Here is a 24,037-nt window from a genome sequence, read left to right on the forward strand (position 1 = left end):
AGGCTGGTGAGGGCGGGTCCAGGCCAGCTCCGCCTGGGACTGCTCACATGACCTGAGCCCATCACCTGCCCTCCCGGGGCTCAGCCTCCGCATCCCGGGCCGGGCAGCCTGGCCCCAATTTCCTCTCGGGCCACAAGAGGAAGCCCAGCTTCTGTCCAGGCCCGAGCAAGGCTCCCGGGCACCCTGCTTCTCTGTGCTTGGCTGTGTTCTCAGGAGGGCTGAGGAAGCGGCCTCGATTGCATCCGCTGCTCCATGAGAGGGGCTGCAGTGGGCCATGCCAGGACCACTTGGGGCTCCGGCCGAGTCTCTTCCACCCTCGTCCAGAGCCATCTCTCCACAGCCTGAGCTCTGGCCCCAGCCGTGCTCCAGCACAACCCCTGGGTCCCCAGCTCCAGCGGGGAGGGGTCTAGGCCTCTCTGCTTGGCTACTTGGCACTCAGGGCCCCTGGGAAGGGCACCCCAGCCCCCCTGAGCCCCACCCAATCCCTGGCGATCAGGTGCTGCCACCACCCCCCCCAGCCTTTGCCTGGAGTGCGCTTCCCACACAGGCACCAGGGGATCTTCCCAGATCCCCACAGCCCGGGAGGAACCTCATCTTCCCTTGAGCGCCCACAGTGATCTGTTGCTTGTACTTGTGTTATTACAAACGCACATGTGTCATGAGGACATCTGGGGTCACGTGAGCAGCATGTTCAGAGGAGAGGCAGGTCAGCGCCTGCCTTGCCGTCTGGCCCCCGTCACCTGTCCCACGGGGCCCATCTCCCTCAGAACTGTGGCCAGGACAGACTTGCCTCCTGTAAACCCGAGGTTCATGTCCTCCGTTTCAGGAACAGGCCCTCTGTGACCCTCCCTCTTTCCCTTTTCACCCCGGCGGCCAGGGGCTCAGAATGAAACCTCACCTCCTATCAAGGCTACTCTTACTCTTCACAGGTGGCACCTTCCCCACCAGCACCCCCTTTCCACCTGCGCTGTTTTCCCCAGTTTCTCTAGACACACCTTGGGGTGACAGTTCAGCTTCTCCCTCCGGCAGACCTGTCGGTTCCCTGCTGGTGTGGATTAAATATCTACCCTAATCACACCGGCGTGTGAGCTAATAGAGTGGCAAGGATTCAGAATAATCCCTTCTACTCAGAATATTCCTAACCTCCCCACCTCCAGAAAAGAGAGTGAGGTGGCTTCTAACCCAGGACCATGAGGTTTGTGGGGACAAAATGGAAAATTGGGCCGGGACGAGAGGTCTGAGGTTTGCCGCGAGTCGGCGCTGCGCTGAGCCCGGAGCCCCGGGACCGCTGTGCACAGATGTCCCTCTGAGTGCCGAGGCCGTGCCTCCCGCTGCACCCTAACGCTGCGCCTGGACCTTCCTCCCTGTGGCCCCACAGACATCGACGAGTGCTCCTTTGAGCGGACCTGCGACCACACCTGCATCAACTCCCCGGGCAGCTTCCAGTGTCTCTGCCACCGCGGCTACACGCTCTACGGGACCACCCACTGCGGAGGTCTGCAGCTCGCCCGCCAGGGCCACCTCCCCCCCGAGGCACGCGCCCGGCCGCACGGCCCCCCACACCGCACCCTGCACCCCTCACCCCGACCTGGACTCTTGACGGGCCTGGGAGGGCCTGGTGGGCAGAGGGGCTCAGCCAAGGGCGAGGCGGGAGGCTGGGAGGCGGGGGGCGCTGGCCTGGAAACAGCAGCCTCTGGGGAACCCCACTCAGGAAGGGAGGACAGCGGGACAGAGCACTGCACAGTCGGTTCACTCCAGTGGGGGGGCTGACAGCAGAGAGGGGCAGGCCAATGGGGGACTCCAAAGGAGGAGTGCTGGAGTGAGGATGAAGGGAGACGGGCCAGAGGGGTCGGCATGTGCAAAGGCCCTGAGGCCGAGGGAGCACAGACGGACCGAGGGGCAGCTGGTGGGGCCAGAGCCCCATGAGGGAAGGGTTAGTGCATGGTACAGAGAGGACCCAGGGTTTCGTCAGCCCCCAGGGGCCTTGAGGCTTTATTCTCAGCACAGGGAGAAGCCACTGGAGGGTCAAGGCAGGGATGTGACCTGTAAGTTCAAGTTCATATAAGGAGAGCCCTCCTGCCTCCCTGTGTTTAGGAGAGTGGAAGCCAGAGCACCCGTGAGGACACAGCTCCGGACGTGGGAGTGAGAGCCCTATGGGCTCGAGCAGGCTGGGAGGGATGTGGAGAGAGGGAGGGTTCCAGACGTACGGGCATAGGGGCACGAAGGTGGGGGAGTCCAGCACAGCCCCGCATCCCGTGTCTGCTCCTGTCCTGTGACCTGGGGTAGCCGCGCTTCCCCATGGCGGGGCAGCCGTGGCGGGGCAGCCGTGGCGGTCGGGTGGGCTCAGGCACAGCTGGTGCTGCGGGGAGCTGCAGAGTTTTCTGGAGGGACTCCCAAAAGCCTGGCACCAGCTTCCACACACAGGGCTTTGGCTCAAAAGAAGGCAGGGCCTCAGGGAGACTTCCCAGGGCCCCGGGGCCCTGTGCGGGAGGGGGAAAGGGCTGGGAAGGGCATGTCCAAAGTCCTGCGCTGGGATGAGGCCTCAGGACCCCGGGGCCGGTGCTGGGCTCTCCCAGCCCCTCCAAACCTGCCCACAGCTCTGTTTTGTGCCACCTCTCTGCCCCACTTCGAGTCTGGGCTCAGCTGCCCAAGTTCGGCAAACCACTGAGGTTCCTAGGGAAGGATGTGTGTTGGTGTCTGTGGGAGCCCTGTGTGTGTGTACACACGTGTGTAAGCTCACTTGTGTGTCATATGCCGTGAGTGTGTGTGCGAGCTCACATATGTGTCACGTGCCCTGTGTGTGTCTCTGTGTGTGTGCACGTGTGTATGTGCAATCTCATGTGTGTGCCATGCGCCCTGTGTGTGTTTCTGTGTGTGTGTGCATGCATGTGTGTGCAAGCTCACGTGTGTCACATGCCCCGTGTGTGTCTCTATGTGTGCACTTGTGTATGTGCGATCTCATATGTGTGCCATGAGCCCTGTGTGTGTGTTTCTCTGTGTGTGTCTGTGTGTGCATGCGTGTGTGTGAGCTCACGTGTCACATGCCCTGTGTGTGTCTGTGTGTGTGTGCGTGCACACATGTGCGAGCTCACATGTGTGTCCTGTGTCCTGTGTGTGTGTGCATGCACATGTGTGCGAGCTCACATGTGTGTCACGTGCCCTGTGTGTGTCTCTGTGTGTGTGCACGTGTGTATGTACAATCTCACATGTGTGCCATGCGCCCTGTGTGTGTGTCTGTGTATGCATGCGTGTGTGCGAGCTCACGTGTGTCACATGCCCTGTGTGTGTCTATGTGTGTGCGTGCACACACGTGCGAGCTCACGTGTGTGTCACGCGCAGCCGCCTGTCTGCATCCAGTGAGAGCCTCAGGCGAGGGTCAGGGTCAGGGGATTCTCGGCCCCCCACCCTGGTGGGTCCTGCCCTGCCGGCCCCGAGGGTGCCCGTCCAGCCCCACTCCTGCCCTTACGCCTGCCTGTGCCTCCAGATGTGGACGAGTGCAGCATGAACAATGGCAGCTGCGACCAGGGCTGTGTCAACACCAAGGGCGGCTACGAATGCGTCTGCCCCCCGGGGAGGCGCCTGCACTGGAACCGCAAGGACTGCGTGGGTGAGTGCCCGGGGAGCGCGCTCCTGGGCAGGTGCTCTGCTGCTCGCGGGCGGCTGATGGGACGGAGGCTGGAGGAAAGAGAGGGGTGCGCGGGGGAGGGCACACTGGGTGTCAGCCCAGGGCACAGAAACGGAGGCCCGGGGGTCAGCGTGTGCTGACGCAGGAGCAGTGAGTCAGCACGCAGACGGAGCGCCATGTGGAGGCCTCAGCTACACACCCTCCTTGTCCTGCCGAGGAAGCTGGTGGCGGGGAGGGGGTTACCCGGGCTGCAGCAGCACCGGAGCCTGGACTGGGGAGCACCTGGGTCTTTGCAAGCTGGCTACTTGCTCAGGGCCGCCGGCCCCGCAGTGTCTGGCGAGGAGGACCTCCTGGAGAGCGGGGGCTTTGTGCCCCCTCTGCGGGTGGGCTCTGGGGCCCAGGCCCCTCCAGGCTGAGTGCTAGGCAGGCCCCCACCTCACAGGTTCCATAAACACATTCTGACTACTTGCTGCGTGCTGGGCCTCTCCTGGGAGCTGGCCCTGTCCTGGGTGCTGGGCCTGTCCTGGGTGCTGGGCCTCTCCTGGGAGCTGGCCCTGTCCTGGGCGCTGGGCCTGTCCTGGGCGCTGGGCCTGTCCTGGGTGCTGGGCCTCTCCTGGGCGCTGGGCCTGTCCTGGGCGCTGGGCCTGTCCTGGGCGCTGGGCCTGTCCTGGGTGCTGGGCCTCTCCTGGGAGCTGGCCCTGTCCTGGGCGCTGGGCCTGTCCTGGGTGCTGGGGTTATGTCCCCGGCACAGCTTTCAGGGCCTTGTCCTGCCATGCTCTCACATCCCCTGGGCCACCAGAGTTAAGCCTTTGATTTTATTTTTCATCAGTAAGTCCTTTACTTATCTGGCTGTGCTGGGTGATGGTTGCAGCGTGTGGGATCTTCAGTCTTCACTGTGGCACGCAGACTCTTAGCTGTGGCATGTGGGATCCAGTTCCCTGACCAGTTCCCTCCCCTGCACTGGGAGCCCGGAGTCTTACCCACTGGACCACCAGGGAAGTCCCAAGTTAAGCCTTTTAAATCTAAGTCAACGTTCGTCCCTCTCAGCTCAGAGCCCTCCAGTGAGTCCTCTTCACGCAGAAGCAAAGCCAGGCTCCTAGAGCGGCCCAGAGGCTGCTCCCCCGCCACGCCCCCACTCACTCTCCACCCTCACCATCCCCCCCGACTGCCCACGCTGGCCTCCCTGACCTCGAAGGCCCAGTGCCCCCGTGCACGGGCTCTTCTCTCGGCCTGGAGGACTCTACTCCTTGCAAGCGTCTGCTGAGTGGGGCGGGGCGGGCGGGACTTCCTGACCACAAACCAGAGCAGAGCAGCAGCCCTGACTGTGCCCCTCCCAACACCGCCCTGGCTTTTTCCCTCCCGTGGCACTTCACACCAGCCAGACGTCCTGTGCTCATCAGAGGGCCTGCTGGGTGCTGTCAGCCGGTCCTCGCTGGACACGCTCTGCACACGCGGGCAGGCATTTTTGCTTGTCTTGTCCACGCTGTCTTCCCAGCACCTGGAACAGAGCCTGACAGCCGTGGGCACTCAGTATGTGTTGATTGGGTGCGTGACAGTGTCCAAGAATGGATGCCACCCCTCAGTACCTGAAGCCAAGCAGCTGAACTTATTGCTCACTTCAGGAAGAACTGCCCTGCTGTCCAGGCAGGGTCTTGCTGAGCAAAGCAAACCCTCTGGTTTTGTCTAGAGTCTAGGGGAAGAGCTTTCACGGGGTTGTGTTGATCAGAGGCAGTATTAGGGGGTGTCAGTCTGAGGAGCACACCTTTGTGGGGTCTGGGGGTGGAGCCTGGGCTGACACTAGCCTTAGAAGCCTGACCACTCAGTGAACTGGCCAAGAGTTGGCTGACTTTGGTTGTCATCAATTGATGGGCTTTCCGAGGTGTGTCCACTGATAACAAGGGTCGTGTGAGGGCCAATATTTACTGGTGACCAGAGCTATCAGGTACAGGCTTTCTCTAGGGATATGAGGACATTTCTCTTTTCTTTTTAATTCTCAGTCTCCATTTTGGTCGTCTCTCAATCAGAGCTGCAGGAGGGGCCACCAGGGTTTGTCTAGTAGACCTGGAGTGAGGAGACAGACGGTGTGACAGCAGGCATTGCTAGAAGGTCCTGGAAGCTCCTCTAGAACTGTGATTTAAGAATTCCCAGGGTGGACCGGGAAAACGGTCCCCCCAGCTCCCACTCCTATAGTATGCAGGCCGCTCTTTCCTGGAGCCTCCGTGTTGACTGTCCCACCTCACCTCTGCTGTGAATCCAGCTTCAGAATCACGGGCACAGACTCCCCTGGCTGCCCAGAAGAAGATTCCAGGTGCTGTTATTACCACAACTACCCCCCGTGCCATGCCCCAGGCTGGACTATTCGCTGCATCTCCCAAAGTGAGGGGCACACTTTTGATGACCATGGGAGCCGTCCAGTCCCGAGGGATGGGGCCCAGAGCCTCCTCGGTCTGCTTCACCAGGTTATATCATTACGTCTCTCGGAAGGTGTTCTACCCTCGGAGGCTTGGCAAGGAGGCATCATTCGCTGAGGCTCCTGGGGAGTCATTTGTTGTTACAGCCCAGAGCCCCGCAGGGCAGTAAGCTGAGGTGGCACCATGAGTCAGACTTCTGAATGGGACGTGCGGTCAACCTCGTGAAACTGTAGGCATGCTGTCTGTGAGCGGTGTTGTAAGACAGCTGAATTGACCTCTCCCGATCCAGGGGCATTTTGCTTCATTTTATGCATTGTCTACAAGGAGGATCATACTTAATTAGGCTTGTGTAGCGTGTTTTGTGGCTTCCCTGTAGCTCAGCTGGTGAAGAATCCGCCTGCAATGCAGGAGACCCCAGTTTTATTCCTGGGACAGGAAGATCCCCTGGAGAAGGGATGAGTTACCTACTCCAGTATTCTTGGGCTTCCCTGGTGGCTCAGACAGTAAAGAATCAACCTGCAATGCAGGAGACCTGGGTTCGATCCCTGGGTTGGGAAGATCCCCTAGAGGAGGGCATGGCAGCCTGCTCTAATATTCTTGCCTGGAGAATTCCCATGGACAGAGGAACCTGGTGGGCTATAGTCCATGGGGTTGCAAAAAGTCAGACACGACTGAGCGACTGAGCACAGCATACTTAACACCATTTTTCAATATTGGCTTCCCTAGCAATAGCTTGGGAGAACCAATTTAAAGGATCAGGCTGTTGGTTATCACTTAGTACAGCCTAGATCTAGATGAGTTATTATTTGTAAGGGAAACATGACAGGAGAAGTCAGAACTGCACACCCTTAGATGTGTAATGTGGGAAAACGTGACCGAAGGGATGAGGAACAAAGGAATGCAAAAGTGTGTGTGGAAATCAGTGGCTGCAAACATCTAGGAGAATTCATTCCAGCAGTCTTAGACACAAGCCTCCACCCTGCGTGGCCATCGGCCAGTTCTGACAATCTTGGTTAACAACGAGTTTCCGTGAACTGCTTTTGGAGGTTCTCTGAAAAACCTCAGACCTCTAAATGGTTGCTTTACAGTAAGTTCTGAAAAACGTCGTTTTTATTTTTCAAGAAAATTAGGGGTAATAAAGACCATGAAGTTTATGAGTAACTCATGAATAACTTTCCCAGTGAAATGTGTCTATATGTTCCTAAGCACATTAGTTTAAATATCCCAAATAAGGAATTTGGGGATAATATTTTGATAATATTTCAGTGCTGTTTTTTTTCAACAAGAGCCTGTTTCAGTTCATCCAGAAAGTAAATATACTGTTACTCGGACGTATTTGTAGCCATGAAGTGCATCTGCAGATGCTCAGAGGGCCCCTGAGGGCGTGGTTCCAGCCTGCGTCCCATCTTTACAGTTTCCCCAGGATTCTGACGGTCACGGCCACACCATGACCTGGCCATGTCCTCTCCCCTGAAAGAGCCTCTCACCCACACTATCTCATTGCCACCACCAGTCTGTCCCTACAAGGAAGGAAGAGCGGTCTTAGGACCATGCTCGCAGACACCTGCGGGAGCTGGTCTGGTGGTCCCAGGGTTCGCCTGGCTCCACCTGGCTCATCCTTCATGGGTCTTGAAAGGTGATTGCTCGCCGTGCTCTGTGATAGAGTCGGAGGCCGGACACAGACGTGCTCCGTGATAGAGTCGGAGGCCGGACACAGACGTGCTCCGTGGTAGAGTCGGAGGCCGGACACAGCCGTGCTCCGTGGTAGAGTCGGAGGCCGGACACAGCCGTGCTCCGTGATAGAGTCGGAGGCCGGACACAGTGTGTGGCGGAGCCCCTGGTCCCCTTGGTCCTGCCCGAGGACTTTGGCCTGAGCAGCAGCATCACATGACGATCCGAAAAACATTTCCTCTAACGTCCGTTGAAGGCAGGAGGAGAAGGGGATGACAGAGGATGAGATGGTTGGATGGCATCACCGACTCAATGGACATGAATTTGAGTAAACTCTGGGAGTTGGTGATGGACAAGGAGGCCCGGCGTGCTACAGTCCATGGGGTCGAAGCCTGAACCTGCGGCCTGTCTAGCGTGTTAAGTTCCTAAACAGAAAAGGCAAAGATGCACACAGGTGGATGCCACCTTAGGATGCTCTGAAAACAGAGATGTTTCCTGCCCATAATCAGAGATGGACGTTCAGTTCAGTCGCCGAGTCGTGTCTGACTCCTTGCGACCCCGTGGACCGCAGCACGCCAGGCCTCCTTGTCCATCACCAACTCCCAGAGTTTACTCACACTCATGTCCGTTGAGTCGGTGATGCCATCCAACCATCTCATCCTCTGTCCTCCCCTTCTCCTCCTGCCTTCAATCTTTCCCAGCGTCAGGGTCTTTTCCAATGAGTCAGTTCTTTGCATCAGGTGGCCAAAGTATTGGAGCTTCAGCTTCACCACCAGTCCTTCCAATGAATATTCAGGGTTGGACTGGATATGAATCTTAGGATGTCTTAATTTTTATTCATAAGTCCTATCAGCAAAAACCTGTTAAGTTGGGATTTGATGTGGACTATCCACAAGGTCTGTTCTGTGTATGAATCCTTGGGAAGTACAGACACACGAAGGTGAGTGTCTCCTCCAGGAAGGGCTGGGGAGGGAATTCCCTGTGGTCCGGGGGTTAGGACTCTGCTCTTTCACTGCCGTGGCCCAGCTTCAGTCCTTGGTCAGGAACTAAGATCCCAAAAGCCTTGCAGTGTGGCTGAAAAAAAAAAAAAAAAGGAATAGGTACAAGAGTTGCTCAGTGGTGGTGTGAGGAACCAGACACCATAAGGAGTTCACTGACAAGCAGAAAAAGTACTTTTTCTGCTTTTCCCAGTCACAGGAGGGATTGTGCTACATATGGTTCCCTCAGACTTGAAGGCAGTTCTAGTACAAGGTCCAGAGACGTTCCGACTACTTTATCCCAGGCTGTGATTGTTCTGAGGCAGGGGGGACAAGCCTTCCTCACAGATGCATCCCGTGTTGTTGAGTTTGTCCCAAGAGCCTGGCCTAATCTTTGCATGTTGATACAAAAAAAAAAAGAGGTTTATAGTAATCTGGACTCTTCCTGGGCTCTGCTCCAGTTGTTCTGTGGATGCTGTGGCAAGTTTGCCTCGGGGATTCTGTTTTTTGATCATACATAAGAGAGGTATGTTAAGGCTCCCATCGGCGATGATCTGAATCAGGGGGAGGAGGATTTTCTGAGACTTCAAAAAATAACCCCTCAGGTGTCTTTCAGCTGCCAGTTCCATTTGCAGGGTAGGTCCCTCCGCACATGCCGGGGCTTTGACTCAGGGAAAGGAGGCTCATCTGATGATGTCCCAAAGGAGCAGGTGTGGGCTGGGACTCAGGAAGGAGCTGACGATGGTCAGAAAGGCCCACTGCTGAGTGGTTTTAATAAACCAAAGCAAATCAGGTTCATTGTCCCCTCGAGCCTCCTAAGCTCCCAGATTTTCAAATCTGCCTCTTCCCTACTTTCTATCATATTCTCTCACAACCAGGTATTCTTACTTTAAGGCAAATGTACATTTTTCCTCCTTTTTAATTTATTGCTATTTTGGGGGGGGGCTGCAAAATCACTGCAGATGGTGACTGCAGCCATGAAATTAAAATACACTTGCTCCTTGGAAGAAAAGTTATGACCAACTTAGAGAGCATATTAAAAAGCAGAGACATTACTTTGCCAACAAAGGTCTGTCTAGTCAAGGCTATGGTTTTTCCAGTGGTCATGTTTGGATGTGAGAGTTGGACTATAAAGAAAGCTGAGCACCAAAGAACTGATGCTTTTGAACTGTGGTGTTGGAGAAGACTCTTGAGAGTCCCTTAGACTGCAAGGAGATCCAATCAGTCCATCCTAAAGGAGATCAGTCCTGAATATTCATTGGAAGGACTGATGTTGAAGCTGAAACTCCAATACTTTGGCCACCTGATGCAAAGAACTGACTCGTTTGAAAAGACCCTGATGCTGGGAAAGGTTGAAGGCAGGAGGAAAAGGGGACAACAGAGGATGAGATAGTTGGATGGCATCACCGACTAGATGGACATGAGTTTGAGTGAACTCTGGGAGTTGGTGATGGACAGGGAGGCCTGGAGTACTGCAGTCCATGGGGTCACAAAGAATCGGACACGACTGAGCAACTGAACTGAACTGAGTTTGCCTTCCCTCTTGTTTTTTGTGTGCTGTGCTAAGTGGCTTCAGTCATGTCCAACTCTTTGCAACCCTATGGACTGTAGCCCACCAGGCTCCTCAGTCCATGGGATTCTCCAACCAAGAGTACTAGAGTGGGTTGCCATGCCATTCTCCAGGGGATTTCCCAACCCAGGGATAGAACCTGCGTCTCTTGTGTCTGCTGCATTGGCAGGCAGGTTCTTTATCCCTAGCACCACCTGGGAAGCGACTTTAAACTTCTTTCTGAGGGTTTCCATGTTCTGAGATGGTTGGGATGGATGATCGGCATGGTGGACTGAGATCTCCCCTGGATGCGAGCTGAGCAAGCTAGCCCGGCCCTGTTCTCTGGGCACCCACAGGAGACATGAGACCCCCGGATCAGAGTCTGAGGGTTTCTGAGCTCACAGCTCAGCAAGCAGCCCCCTAGGTCTCATCCACCCAGAGAATGCTATGCAGACAGGGAGCTTACATCCCAGCTGAAGGACACCCAGCTTGGGGAACTCACCACTCGCTATTACAGTGAACGAAGCCAGGCTGCTCTTGTCTGGAGGGAGATGAGACCTCACTCCTAGAGGTTGCTCACTGCAAACAAACCCCCGAGAAATGGCCCTGGAAGAGATCCGGCAGTGCTCTGCATCCTCTGTGTCCCCACAAGGATGTGGGGGCACGTGCAGGGCAGGGGTGGTGGCCGCCCGCGCACAGGAAAGCCGTGTGGTTCATCTGCAGTTGTTGACGACCCCCTCTAGGAAGTTGGAGCAAGTACAGGGAACTGCCAGGGGCTGATGTCTGCCTTGGAAGGTTCGGGGTGGATGGTCGTCCGCTGTTTCTTAACCAGAGAGAACACTGGCTCATCCAGCGGCCCTTTCGGTTTGGATTATCTGCAGGTGTTTTTGTTCATAGCTTCTTGGTTCTTTGGGAACGGGGACTCCTGGTCTTGTGTTTATTTGGGAGCTGGATGTTTTATCTGGAGAGCCATGAGTTTGTTTTTATTTCTAGATGGTTTACCTTCTAAGACCCCTCTTGAAAATGTTTAGGCACATGTTGAAGCTCATGCAAACTGGCAATTCCCCACGGCAGTGTCTTAATCCAGCTAAGTCTCCTGTGTGCACCCGTTCTCGGGGCGACTCCACCACTGATGATGGGCTCAGAGGGTGGCGCTCCCGGAGGCAGGTGTCACCGATCAAGTCTAGAAGGTCCTGTGAGACCAGTTCTCCTGTCTACCTTGCCTACAGAACTGTCAGTCTTTTTCCTAGGGGTCTGGGGAAAATGTTTAATCCCCAAAAGATAAACACGTGAGAAACTCTGAAGAGCTCGGTTCAGGACATCTTCACACACCTAGTGGATGTGCCTGGGGTCTGCCCCAGAGCGGGGTTCCCAGTGGCCCTCCCATGCTTCGAGGTCGGTCTCTACCAAAAAGCCCATGTCCATTTTCAGCCATTCCTTTCCCCCTATGGGCAGGGACCCCTGCTGGAGAGGGTCCAACCCCGCCCTCAGGTCTGGGCACACAGTGTGATCCTTCTCACAGATAGCATGGACTGATGTTGGGGGAGCAAGCCTCTCCCTGGGCCCAGGGTCCCCCCGCGTCCAAACGGATGTGGACTCTGCCGTCTTGCAGCCCCCTCCCACCCAGACGGTCTGGCCAGGGCACTGCCGGGCAGTGGGAGTTCCTCTTGGTTCACACTCAGGGGCCTGCTGGCTCCCAAAGGCCTTCCCCCACCCCTCAAGCCCTCCCGTGTGTCCTCCTTCTCCCCAGAGACGGGCAGGTGCCTCTCCCGGGCCAAGGCCTCACCCCCGGCCCAGCTGTCCTGCGGCAAGGCGGGCAGTGTGGAGAGCTGCTCCCTTGCCTGCCCCGGCCACACACTCTTCACACCAGGTAACCGAGGCTGTCCCAGGGAGGGGGCGGCGGGGAGGGGGGCAGGGCCGCGTCCCCCGGGATCCAGCCCCCACTCCCTGCTGCTCTCTGGGAAAGGACCCCGACAGAGGACCCCCGGCCCTGGTCACTGAGTGGCCCTGGACAGCTGTCCAAAAGCACAGTGGACTCGTTCCTGCCCAGACACTTAGCCCCTGGTCGTGGAGCAGGAATGAATAGACATAAGGGTCAGTCCCCACCGTCCTCGTATTCAGCGATGCCCCCGAGGCCCCTAGGACCTGGGGTGCTGGGACAGAGGGGCACTCAGGGCCACCTCACCACTGGCCTCTCCACAGACTCGGACAACAGCTACAGCCTGAGCTGCGGTGTCCCCAGCCTGCAGGGCAAGGCGCTCCAGAAACGCAACGGCACAAGCTCCAGCACGGGGCCCAGCTGCTCAGGTAGAGCCCCCGGCCTGTCCAGCCCGCAGCTCACCCGCGTGACCCGGCACCAGCAGGGGGAGCGGAGGGGCATGGTCCGTGAAGGTCTCCCGACCTGGCGCCTGCCCCGTATGGCTCAGGGTGCTGGGGAGCTCAGAGCGGGCCAGGACCCAGAAGCGGCCAGGCTGCAGGCTGAGGCCCAGCCCAGGGCCCGTGCACCACTGAAGGGCCTGTCCGCCTCTGAGGCTCTGGGCCACGCATCCGGAGTCGTTCTGCGACCCTAAAGTGAGTGCTGTGAGTCTGTGGATCTCAGATTCCATTTCAGGGAAGTGAGTCACGTGCTGTGACCATGAGATTGTAAAAGCTCCCGGAGTCAGGGCTGCACTGGGAGACCCCACCCCAGGAGTACCAGAAACACGCACGCTCTTGGCCTCCGGGGCGCAGCCAGCTCCCTGCAGCCGGAGGCGATGCTTCGGCAGCTCTCCCCGTTTGGGATGCTGGACTTAATGACATGTCTGATGCACACGCCGTGTAACGCTAAGCTGCCGTGACTCCAGAAGTCTTTACTGTGGGCTCTGTGAGTTGCTCTCGGAAGAAGGAGGTGGCTCTGAGCATCTGCGTCCTTCCCAGTCCCCTCTCTCACATGCTCCCCTCTCCCGCGTGTGCTGCCCCTTTTCCCAAAAGCACGAGCCACGTAAACTCGCTCTGGTGATGAGAGAGAAGGCGGGAAGCTTGCCTTTCTTCCTCCTCAGACCTCTGGCTGGCTGACCCTGGCTGGAGCTCGGCCCCGCCATCCACACTCGCACTTTCTCAGAGAGAGATGTCAGGCCACAGAGGTCCCACCCCCAGCTCCCAGGGGATGTGGCCCCCCGGCGGGTCCCCTCACCCTCAGGCCCTCCCCCTCTGCCATGCCTGGCCCCCACCACCCCCCTTCCCATGGGAGAGGCCGCCACTGGGTGTGGGCTTTCCCCAGGTGCCCCTGCCACCCTCATCAGGCAGAAGGCGCGCTTCAAGATCCGAGATGCCAAGTGCCACCTCCGGCCCCGAAGCCAGGAGCCAGCCAAGGAGGCCCCGAGGCAGCTGCTGCTGGGTGAGTGGGCCATCCCAGTGCCAGCCCACGTGGTGGGCAGTGGGGCCCCCAGAGCCCCCCCTGGTGCCCCGCAGACCGTGTGGTGTCCCTGGGGATGAAAGCCAGCGTTCCAGCAGAAGAGCATCCCCTGGGCCCCTCTCTCCACCTCACCCCAGGGTTCAGTGAGCTCCCCCCAGAGCGAGGCTCTCTGCCAGGTCGTGTCCAAGTGGAAGGAGCCCCAGGGCTCCCTCAGCGGCCCTTTCTTGGATGAGGGTGGCCAAGAAGGGCGTTCCGGGCGGGGGACTTCCACGGGGAAAGCCAGGGAGCAGGGCCAAAAGAAAGCAGGCCAGCTCTGTTTGCTGAAACCTGACAAAGCTGGGCGCTTGGCAGGCCTAACCTGGGCCAGGTTGCCCCGAGCTGGGGTTGCACAGCCTCACTAAGGGAGACGCTCCAGGGGCCCCGAGGGCAGCGGTGTGAGGGCCTTGTCGGGGCGGATACAGGGCTCCGTACCCCCAGGCCCATCCTGGGGCAGACCCTGGCCTTCTCCAGCCTGTGTGCCCGTCTGAGCCTGGACTCTTAGGCAAGGGGGACCCCCGCTCCCCCCCGCCGCCTTTGCCACAGTGGCCCCTTCCTTGTCCAGAAAACTGCCACATGACCTTTGTGACCCTCAAGTGTGACTCCTCCAAGAAGAGGCGCCGTGGCCGGAAGTCTCCATCCAAGGAGGTGACCCACATCACGGCCGAGTTTGAGGTGGAGACAAAGGTGGAAGAGGCCTCAGGTGGGTGAGGGGGTCCCCTCGCGAGGTGCTGAGAGCCTCCGCAAGGACGGCGAACGGGGAGGGCAGGCGGGGGTCCGCTGGGCCCGAAGCTGGGCTCCCACTCCAGCCACGAAGGCTCCCGGATATGGAGGCTGGCCGGGCAGGCGGGGGAGCTGGCTGGGGCCAGCGGGGCCTCAAAGCAGCTGTGTAGCCCAGGGTGGAGGAGGAGGCCAGGGCCGCAGCAGGAGCAGGCCTGGGGCTGCAGGGAGGGCCGCGCCACCTCTCCCCTCCCCACCATCCTCACCCGGGCCGGGCAGGTCCTCCCCAGGACCGCAAACCCGGGACCGGTCTCGCCCAGGTTCCAGAAGGGGCCTTGTGGGCTGGACTGTGTATCTCATTTCCCTCCGCGCTGTGAATGAGTGTCCAGCTGTGACAGAGGAGCGGGGGTCTGTCAGCAAGTGTGTGCGGGGCGGGCCTGGCCCTGGACGCTGCAGAAACGGGGGACAGACGCTGGTCCCCACGCTGGCAGCACCACCGGTCATGGAGGGAGCAGGGAAGGGGCACGCACCCCGCCCCAGGGCCAAGGGAGACGCTGGACGGTGGGCACGTGAGAACCAACAGGGTGCCGCGCTTAGGCCCCTCCCCAAGAGAGGGGCCCCAGGACCTCCCCAGACGCAGTGCCGTCCGGACCGGGACCAGAAATCACAGTTCACCAAGTGGAAGCGGGTGGCAGGGGTGGTGTTCAGGCAGAGGGAGAAGAGGCCCAGAGCAGAGAGAGCAGGGTGCATTCAGGAGACAGGGCGCGGGGAAGGGCAGCCAGAAGGTGGAGTTCACGGCGAGTCTGAGTGCGGGGCATCAAGGCTAGCAAGGCAGGGGGCTCCAGGCCACGAGGGGCCCGGGTTCAAGGTCGGAGGGCTGTAACGCTGTGCTGTAGACAGAGTCAGCCTCACGGGTGTTGGCGCGGCTGGAGGGGCTCCCATGAGGGCGCTGGGCCCGGGGAGGGGAGACGCATCGCTGTGGCAGAAGCCCGCCCGCTTCTCAGATCTGCTTCAGGGCCTCGAACCACTCACACCTCTCAGAGCCTGGGTCCCCAGCCTGTCAGACGTTCCAGCCCCCCCGCGCCCCTCTCCAGCACTGCTGCTGCTGCTGCTGCTGCGGGAAAGCGCCCCGAGCAGAGGCCCGGCTGCCCCAGCATCTGGCAGAGGGGGGCACATGGCGGTGAAGGCCTCTCCCGGGGGAGGTGGCGAGCCTGGGTCTCGCCCGCCCCTGCAGACACCTGCGAGGCCGACTGCGTGCGGAGGCGAGCAGAGCAGAGCCTACAGGCCGCCATCAAGACCCTGCGGAAGTCCCTGAGCCGGCAGCACTTCTCCGTGCAGGTCGCGGGCACCGAGTACGAGCTGGCCCAGCGGCCGGCCAAGGCGCCAGAGGGCCCGGGGACGTGCGGCCCCGGCCACGCACCGCAGGACGGCAAATGCGGTGAGTCCCTGCCCACAGCACCACCTGCGGTCTGCCTCTGTCCATCCAGCCCAGGTCACAGCCCATGGGGGAGACAGACACGTCGGGAGGGGACGGGGGACAAGGAGGCCCCCCCGAGGAGAAGCACTTAGACACGATGGCTGGTATTAGATAGCACCCCGCACCCCCAGTGCTAGGAGGGCAGGTAGGAAGAGCAAGGTTAGCAAGGCCCCCGCCGAGGGGCATGGAGGATGTGGGACCGGTGTGAGTGGCTAGAGGAGGCTTCCTGGAGGAGGCGCGTGGGAGCCAAGGGCAGAGGAGGAGCCGGGCAAAGATGCCCATGAGACTGAGGGTTTCCCAGGGGGGTGGCCATGCTGCAAGGAGGAGGGGGGCACCTGGCCACAGCAGGGCCTGGGACAGGGTGGCCAGGTCTCCTGAAAGAGGCTGGTGACCAGTGCCTCTAGTGACAGGTGCCCCAGAACTGGCGCATCAAGTTGGGGACGGTTTTAGAGCCAGCCGCAGGGGGCTAGGAGGTGAACCCAGCAAGAGTCCTTGTTCTAGCGGGGTCCACGGTTACGTGGGAAAGAAGGCAGGCAGCCAGCAGGCAAACACACCCTCAGGACAGAAGAGGGCCTGGCCGGCCTGGGGCGGCCCTGGGCGCTGTGGGATGATGCCCTGGACCACACCGAGTGGGCGCAGCCTCACCCGCCTTCAGCTGCAGGAAGGCTGAGATGAGGGGTGGTTGGAGGAGGAGGGGAGACCTGGAGAAAGATGACGGGGCCTGGAAGCAGGGGCAGCAGGAGAGGCAGACGCGGGAGAGAGAACCAGAGAGCACGCTTTGAAGGGGGAGGCGGGGGAGAAGAAGGCTTCCAGGACGGCTCCAGGGATGTGGGCCACCTGGGCAGAGGGGCCGTGGTTTTCTGATCCCGGGGACCTTGGGGGAGAGGGGTCGGAGGAGGTGGGGTTCCAGGTGTCCCGGCTAGCTTGAGAAGCTCGTGAGTCACCCTCATGGAGGTGCTGATTAGCGTGGAGCCACATTCCCAGAGCAGACGGCGTAGACTAGGCCAGAGATGCAGGAGCGGGGGAGAAGGCAGAATCCCGGCGGCGGGGGGCGGACAGGGCAGGAGGCAGAGTGCCGCCCCGCGACCCAGCGGGAGGGCGGGGGACTGGCGGTGCTATCCTTCATGCGTTTTTAATAAGTTACTCTGAAACCATTTCAAACTTGCAGAGACGTTGCCAGACAGAACAAAGAACGTCCACGTTTGCTTCGTCCAGAGGCCCCCGTTGTGGACGGCTAACAGCACTTGCTCCATAATGCTTTCGTGTGTGTGTGTGTGTGTGTGTGTGTGTGTGTGCGCGCGCGGGCGCGTGTGTGTTTTATAAAACCATGAGTTCATACTAGCACCTCCGATTCAATACCTTGGGTTTCTTTCTAACCTTGTTTTTTTATGTCCATGTTTCTGAACATCTTGTTCAGGGAGACGTCCACCTCCCTTCCTCCTTATCTTCCCGACCTGTTTCCTTGTCTCCTCGTCAGTGTGCTTACGTGATCAGTGCCGCCAGCTTCCCCGGGCTCTCCTCAGTCCAGCATCTCTGGACCCTCAGCCCCCCGGCGCCCCGTCACTCCCCCAGCCCCTCTGCTCTGCCCCCCATGGCCTCGGGTAGCAGCTCCCACACAGGGATGGAGAGGGGCGGGCAGGGGGGCTTCGTCTGGATGAAGTGACTGCGGCGCATCCCGGAGGCAGGTGGTCCACGGGCGAGGAGTCGGGGCTGGAGGGCAACGTGCGGAGGCCCCTTACCAGAGGGCTAAGCGGAGGGGTCTGGGAGGGCCCTAAGCAGCAGCAGCCAGGAGAAGGCATGAGACCAGAGTCCTCCCTGAAGACCACCGCCTGACTCCTACCCCCAAACCACCGCTTCTGGGAAGGGTCTGGGCCCCCTCTGTGGAAGGACAGAGCCTGAGCTCAGGGTGCCAGGAGATGGACAGCCGGACCGGCTGGCCCCCACTCCGCACCTCGGCCCCCAGCAGTCTCTCCACTTTGCCCCCGCAGTGGCCTGTGGGCCTGGCACCTACTTCAGCGGGGAGCCCGGCCAGTGTGTGCCGTGCCCGCCGGGGACCTACCAGGACCGGGTTGGCCAGCTCAGCTGCACACCATGCCCCAGCAGCGACGGGCTCGGCCTGGCTGGTGCCCGCAACGTATCCGAGTGCGGAGGTGAGTAGGGGCCAACCCTCGGAGGAGGGCGGGGCAGGGGGGTGAGGTACCTCCTGCCTGCACTGAGGTTCCCAAAGCCGAGCCCGGGGGACGTCAGCAGGGCTGCACTTACAGAGCGCCTGGAAGACCTGCAGCCCGCGTGCAGAGCAGGCGCTGAGCTGCACTCGGTACGTTTCCAAACCGCCCTGAGCTGGTCGAAAGGACTTTACAGCTGATCACGTGCTCACAGGGCAGCTGGTAGCGGAGGCTCTCATGCTTTATGGGTCACCAAACACGTGAGCCCTCATGAAGCACCCATCAGGGCCAAGATGCTTCATGGAGTGTGGCCAGATACCGGGCAAGAACCGTGCCCCACACAGAGAACTTCACAGTTTGCCCTGAAGGTGGTTGGGAGAGCCCTTTCTCAACTTACCAACCAGTTTGGTTTGCAAAGAGCTTTTCCATTTACTACCCACATTAACTCATCTGTGAATGGGCTCATCACCTTCCCCCCATCAGCCTCCCTTCCCAGGCCATGTGGGGATTACCCAAGAGAATGGGGGAGGAAGGGTCTCCCTTAGGGCGGCGGTAACCTCCAGCCTTCTCGGGACAGAAGGGATCAGATCCGAGTCCCTGCAGGCCGGCCTGCTGCCCTCGGCCCAGCCCTTTGCAGGAGTGTGGTCTCTGCCCCAGAGAGGCCCCTGGTGGTGGTGGTGGTTTAGTCGCTGAGTAGTGTCTGACTCGCGGCCCCATGGACAGCAGGCTCCTCTGTCCATGGGATTCTCCAGGCGAGAGTACTGAACTGGGTTGCCATTTCCTTCTCTAAGGGATCTTCCCAACTCAGGATCTCCTGCATTGCAGACAGATTCTTTACCAACTGAGCCACGGGGAGAGGCCCCTGGGGGAGCAGCAAATTCCAGGGTCTGGGCTGAGAAGGCCCTAAGCACACGTCTTGCTCAGCACCAGGACACCCTCCACATCCTGACTCTTTGCTGGAATGTGTCGTCCCCTCCCTTTGTCCTAGCTGTGCCCTAAGGACCTCACAGACCCTCCTGCCTCTGCTCAGACCCAGCCAGGCAGATAGACTGGGGAGTGTCAGTTCAGTGCAGTTCAGTTCAGTCGCTCAGTTGTGTCCAACTCTTTGTGACCCCATGGACTGCAGCACACCAGGCCTCCCTGTCCATCGCCAACTCCAGGAATTTACTCAAACCCATGTCCATTGAGTCGGTGTTGCCATCCAACCATCTCATGTTCTGTCATCCCCTTCTCCTCCCGCCTTCAATCTTTCCCAGCGTCAGGGTCTTTTCCAAGGGAGCTGCCCCTGCTCCCACGTGAAGACACAGCCTGGCCTGCCCCCCAGGCAGAGGCCCCTGAAATAAATGACCTCCCACTTCCACCCGTGGGGTCCACCCTTCCCAGCTCTACAGCAGGGGCACGTCTCGTCCCGCAGCCCTCCCAGCAGATAGAAGGAGAGACGCCAGGCCTGGCCAAGGCCACACCGTACATTCCTCCCCCTCCCCAGGCCTGGTTGCCTGCTGCCTGCAGCCGTTCCTGGGCAGCTGAGGGCTGAGCAGAGGGCAGGGCCTGAGTGAAGCGCCCCTCCCCCAGCCTGAGCCGTGACCTCTGACTTCCAGGCCAGTGCTCTCCAGGGTCCTTCTCCACCGACGGCTTCAGGCCCTGCCAGGCCTGCCCCATGGGCACCTACCAGCCTGAACCTGGACGCACGGGCTGCTTCCCCTGTGGAGGGGGCCTGCTCACCAAGCATGAGGGCTCCGCCTCCTTCCAAGACTGTGAGGCCAAAGGTGAGGACTCTCCCCCTACCCTGCCCCAAACCCCTCTGCTCAGGGACAGTTTCTCTGGATGCCCCTCACTCCCTGCCGTGGCAAGTGTCCAAGGTCAGGAGAGGAGCCTGGAGCCCACAAGCAGGGGACGTTGGCAACCAGCTCTGTGCTGCACACGAGGACGGGGACAGCAGGGGGCCAATCCACGCCTGCCCGAGAGTCTGAGAGGTTCAGGCAGACACAGCAGCTCCAGTCTGGAGCTCTGGGCCCCCAGCCGCCCATCCCTCAAGGCACTGGGCTTGCTGTGCTGGGAGGACGTTGGGAGGGGAGGAAGTGCAGGAGGCAGAGGGGCAGTGTGGTGAGGTCAGAGATCAGAGGTCTTCAGTGCTGCCAGTCATGTCCCCAACGCTCCACCCCCATCCCAGGGCTGGCTCTCTGCTGATGGACAGCCCTGCCCACCCGCTGATGGCCCAACACAGACTCTGAATCCTCTCAGCTAGCTCTCCAGACCCCAAACCCCCACAGCTCCTGCCAGGGGTCCTGGCCTTTGCTCTCAGCGTCCCCCGGAAGTGTGTCTGGACCCTGCTTCCTCCCCTCTCATCCTCTCTGAATCCCCACCGGCCACTCAGACGGTCACCCCAGTGCCCTCGGCCTGAGCTCCCAGCCAGGTGCACGCAGGATCCCTGTGCTGCTGGAGCCCCAGTCAGGTCTCAGTGGCGCGGCCCCCGGAGCGCTCTTTCTGCTCCTCCTTGGCCTGTGCCCCAGGCCCGCCCCCACCCCGAGGAGAGCCTGCCTGCCCCTGCACCCGGGAGAGCCAGCCCACCGCCCCCCCACCCCCGGGAGAGCCAGCCCGTCCCAGCCCCCAGGCACTCGCTCCTGAGTCTGGATAAACCCAAGAGCCCGCTTTAAGTAGCATCTCTTCACGGATGACCCCAGCTTGTCTCCAGTCCAGCCTCTCCCTGAACTCAGCTCCGCCCTCCTGCCCACGACGCTCCACGCTGTGTCTAACAAGCCCCTCAGAGTCCATGAGCCCAGGCCCCCTCCGGTGCACGGCGGCCCTTCCTGCCAGGTCTCTAGGGAACCTCGGTGTCACCCTGAGTCCTCTTTCCCTCTCCCCCAACCCCCAGTCTGTCTGCAACCTTTGCAGCTCTAGCTTCTAAACAGAGCCAGACTGTTCCAGCTTCTAAACTGACCCAGGCCGCCACCAGCTCCCGATGGCCCTGACCCATCCTGCCCGGGCCTCCGCCCCAGCCCTCACCCAGCTCCCCCAGAGCCCGCTCCCAGTGCAGCAGCCCGGGGCATGGGGAGGCTCCAGGTGGTCTTGCTCGCTCAGAGGAAAGCCCAGGCCTCACCGTGAGCCCCGACCTCTGCTCCAGCCACACCCTCTGTCGGGGCCAGCTCCGCACTCCTCAGGTCCCCACACCAGAACCGTCAGTACCATCATCCCTGGCCTCCCTCCACATGCAGCCCCAAGCGGAGGGTCAGACGGGTCAGCCTGAGTAGGGAGCTAGCTGGCGCTGGGGCAGGGCTCCATCTGCCTGGCTCGCTGAGACCACCGTGGTCCCCAGAGCACCCTGCACGGTCGTGGGTGGGGTCCAGGAGCAGAGGGTCAGCCTGTTCAGGGCCTGGGCACGGGTGGGAGGTGGTCACCCAGAGGTGGGGAGGGGCCCTGGACTCTGCTGAGTCAGCCACGGAGGGCGGGGAGCCCAGGGAGAATGCCCCCCCCGCCTCATTCCCCCCGACAGTGCACTGCTCTCCCGGCCACCACTACAACACCACCACCCACCGCTGCATCCGCTGCCCCGTCGGCACCTACCAGCCCGAGTTCGGCCAGAACCACTGCATCACCTGTCCGGGCAACACCAGCACGGACTTCGACGGCTCCACCAACGTCACACACTGCAAAAGTGAGCGCTGCTCTTCCCCCGGGGCGGGCGCTGCCCGGAGCGGGCTGGGGCAGGTCGTAGGGGCAGGGTGAGCCGTGACCTCTCGGTGTGTCCTCAGGGAGACTGGTGACCCCTCCCTACCCCATCACATCCGCACAGCGCGCGGTGGGGCGCCCGGGCGTGGGGGGTCAGACGGCCTGGGCTCCGCCAAGCGGCCTGATTGCACTGTTTGTGGGTGCCCGTGACTCACCAATGCCCAGCCAGGCCCCGGCTCCAGGCTCCAGTCTGTGGGGGGAGAAGCCCTAGCCCAGCCAGGGAGGCTTGGGCGCAGCTGCCCGAGGGGACCTTGCAGCTCTGAAGGCTGCCCAGGGGCACAGACCAGAGGAGTCGAGCGATGGGAAGCGAGGTGCGAGGTGTATACAAGGTCCTGGGGCGCGACGGGGAAAACAGAGGGCCGCGCTGTGTCTGTAAGAGGCTCTGTTTCAGCCCTGAGTAGCGTGGACAGCAGAAGCCAGTCGCAAAGAGGCCACACCCTAGTCTCAAACCAGCACATCATTCAGGCCTGACCCAGAAGACGCTGTCTTTAGGGATTTCTGACTCGCTTTTCAGAGTCCTCTGGGGCCTGTTTTCCGGTGTTTCACCTTTTCTCCCATCAGTTTCCGGCCCTTCCAGTTTACCCCTGCTGGAGCTGCCGGTCGCAGCCTCGAGGCCTGTGGAGGAGACTTGCTCCTCGGGGAGGACGCTGTCCTCCGTGCCGGGGCTGCCCTCGCTGGGCACGCGGCCTCCCGGTGGCGCTCAGAGGAGGCAAGGTTTTAAACATTTAAATGTCCTAATGTGGAAAAGCGGGGAAGTCAAGTCAGAGGGAAGTTTCTGGAATGATGAGATGAAAATGACACATTTGCCAGAAATTAGGGTGTGAGGAGAAGAGTTTTAAATGAAAATATGTGGGATAATTACGTATGTTTACTGCGTGCGTGCTAAGGTGCTTCACTTGTGCCCCCTCTTTGCGACTCTGTGGACTGCAGCCGCCAGGCTCCCCTGTCCATGGGATTCTCCAGACAACAATACTGGGGTGGGTTGCCATTTCCTTCTCAAGGGGATCTTCCCGATCCAGGGATCGAACCCCCGTCTCCTGCAGCTCCTACTTTGCAGGCAGATTCTTTGCCACTGTGCCACTGGGGAAGCCTGTACTCACACAGTATTCACACTCTGTTCTTGGCCTAACTTCCTTTTACAAGGTTAAGCTAGGAACCAGTTAGTTCATTCAAAGTCACGTTTGGCCTCTTGGCGGATGGATGCACGGCTTGGCTGAAATGGAAAAAGAAGGGAGGCGTGTCTCCTGCCCCTGCTGCTTGGCTTGCTGGCCCCTCAGCCTGCCTGCTCCGTGGGGAGGGCCGCACCCGGCACCTGGGGGGATCTCGGGATGCTGAGTGCAAAGGATGGGAGACGAGTCAGCGGAGAGAAAGGGAATGTCTGGGCTCAGGTGGCCTTGGCTGAGACCCCGGAGGGGAGCAGGAGCCTGGCAGGGAGCTGACAGCTGCAGGGCCCAGAGCCCGCCAGCCGGGGGTTGAGAGCGCCAGGCGGGAGGCCAGGGTGAGGCCCCCAAGGGCACCCAGGAAGGAGGGGGACAGCCAGGATGGGGTCCCCGAGGAAGGACCAGCCCAGGGCCTGGCCAGGGGAGGAGGGCCCAGGAGGGGACGGGGCGCCTGCCGGCCCTCCCTGGGCCTTCGCGGTGGCGCAGGGCCAGCTGGCCTGACCAGGCCACGGGCCACGGTGCCCACAGACCAGCACTGTGGCGGCGAGCTCGGCGACTACACAGGCTACATCGAGTCTCCCAACTACCCTGGCGACTACCCGGCCAACGCCGAGTGCGTGTGGCACATCTCGCCGCCCCCCAAGCGCAGGATCCTCGTCGTGGTCCCCGAGATCTTTCTGCCCATCGAGGACGAGTGTGGCGACGTCCTGGTCATGAGGAAGAGCGGTACGTGCCCGTCCAGGCGCTCGCGTCTAACCCCGAGGGCTGGGCTTTCCAGCACGGCATGGAAAGGATCGGGGGATCCTGGGGTGTGCCCTCCACGTGGCAACCGAGGACCTGCCAGACCTGGTCTCAACAGTGCCCACCAGCCACTCTCCACCCCAGTTGTCCCCCACACCCTGCCACACCACCGCCCAGGGTGAGCCCCAGGAGCACCCCTATCCCGCAGCGCCTTGCAGGGCCAGCGAAGGACCAGGCTGGGCGCTCACTCAGGGCCCACCCTCTCCCTCTGCAGCCGGCTGGCTTGCCACCCCATGGGGGCTCAGAGTGAGACTTCAGGTGGCAGGGCCAGCCCCTCGGTAGTGGGTGAGCAGCAGTGCGTGCCCAGAGGCCACGGCTGCAGGAA

General features: G+C 60.6%; 1 protein-coding gene across 2 annotated transcripts in view; it reads left to right on the plus strand.

Moving 5' to 3' along the window:
• SCUBE1 (signal peptide, CUB domain and EGF like domain containing 1) overlaps positions 1-24,037 on the plus strand; it is a 130,836-nt gene that overhangs the window by 97,643 nt on the left and 9,156 nt on the right. For both annotated transcript variants that reach the window (XM_027540571.1, XM_027540570.1), the window contains 11 exons: positions 1,379-1,495; positions 3,485-3,607; positions 11,984-12,103; positions 12,436-12,540; positions 13,493-13,609; positions 14,229-14,366; positions 15,618-15,821; positions 17,849-18,010; positions 19,624-19,791; positions 21,516-21,677; positions 23,440-23,637. In XM_027540571.1, coding sequence (XP_027396372.1) covers positions 1,379-1,495; positions 3,485-3,607; positions 11,984-12,103; positions 12,436-12,540; positions 13,493-13,609; positions 14,229-14,366; positions 15,618-15,821; positions 17,849-18,010; positions 19,624-19,791; positions 21,516-21,677; positions 23,440-23,637 — 1,614 coding nt within the window. The remainder of the gene's footprint in view (positions 1-1,378; positions 1,496-3,484; positions 3,608-11,983; positions 12,104-12,435; positions 12,541-13,492; positions 13,610-14,228; positions 14,367-15,617; positions 15,822-17,848; positions 18,011-19,623; positions 19,792-21,515; positions 21,678-23,439; positions 23,638-24,037) is intronic.

This window comes from Bos indicus x Bos taurus, chromosome 5 (assembly GCF_003369695.1).
Source record: "Bos indicus x Bos taurus breed Angus x Brahman F1 hybrid chromosome 5, Bos_hybrid_MaternalHap_v2.0, whole genome shotgun sequence".
Classification (NCBI taxonomy): domain Eukaryota; kingdom Metazoa; phylum Chordata; class Mammalia; order Artiodactyla; family Bovidae; genus Bos; species Bos indicus x Bos taurus.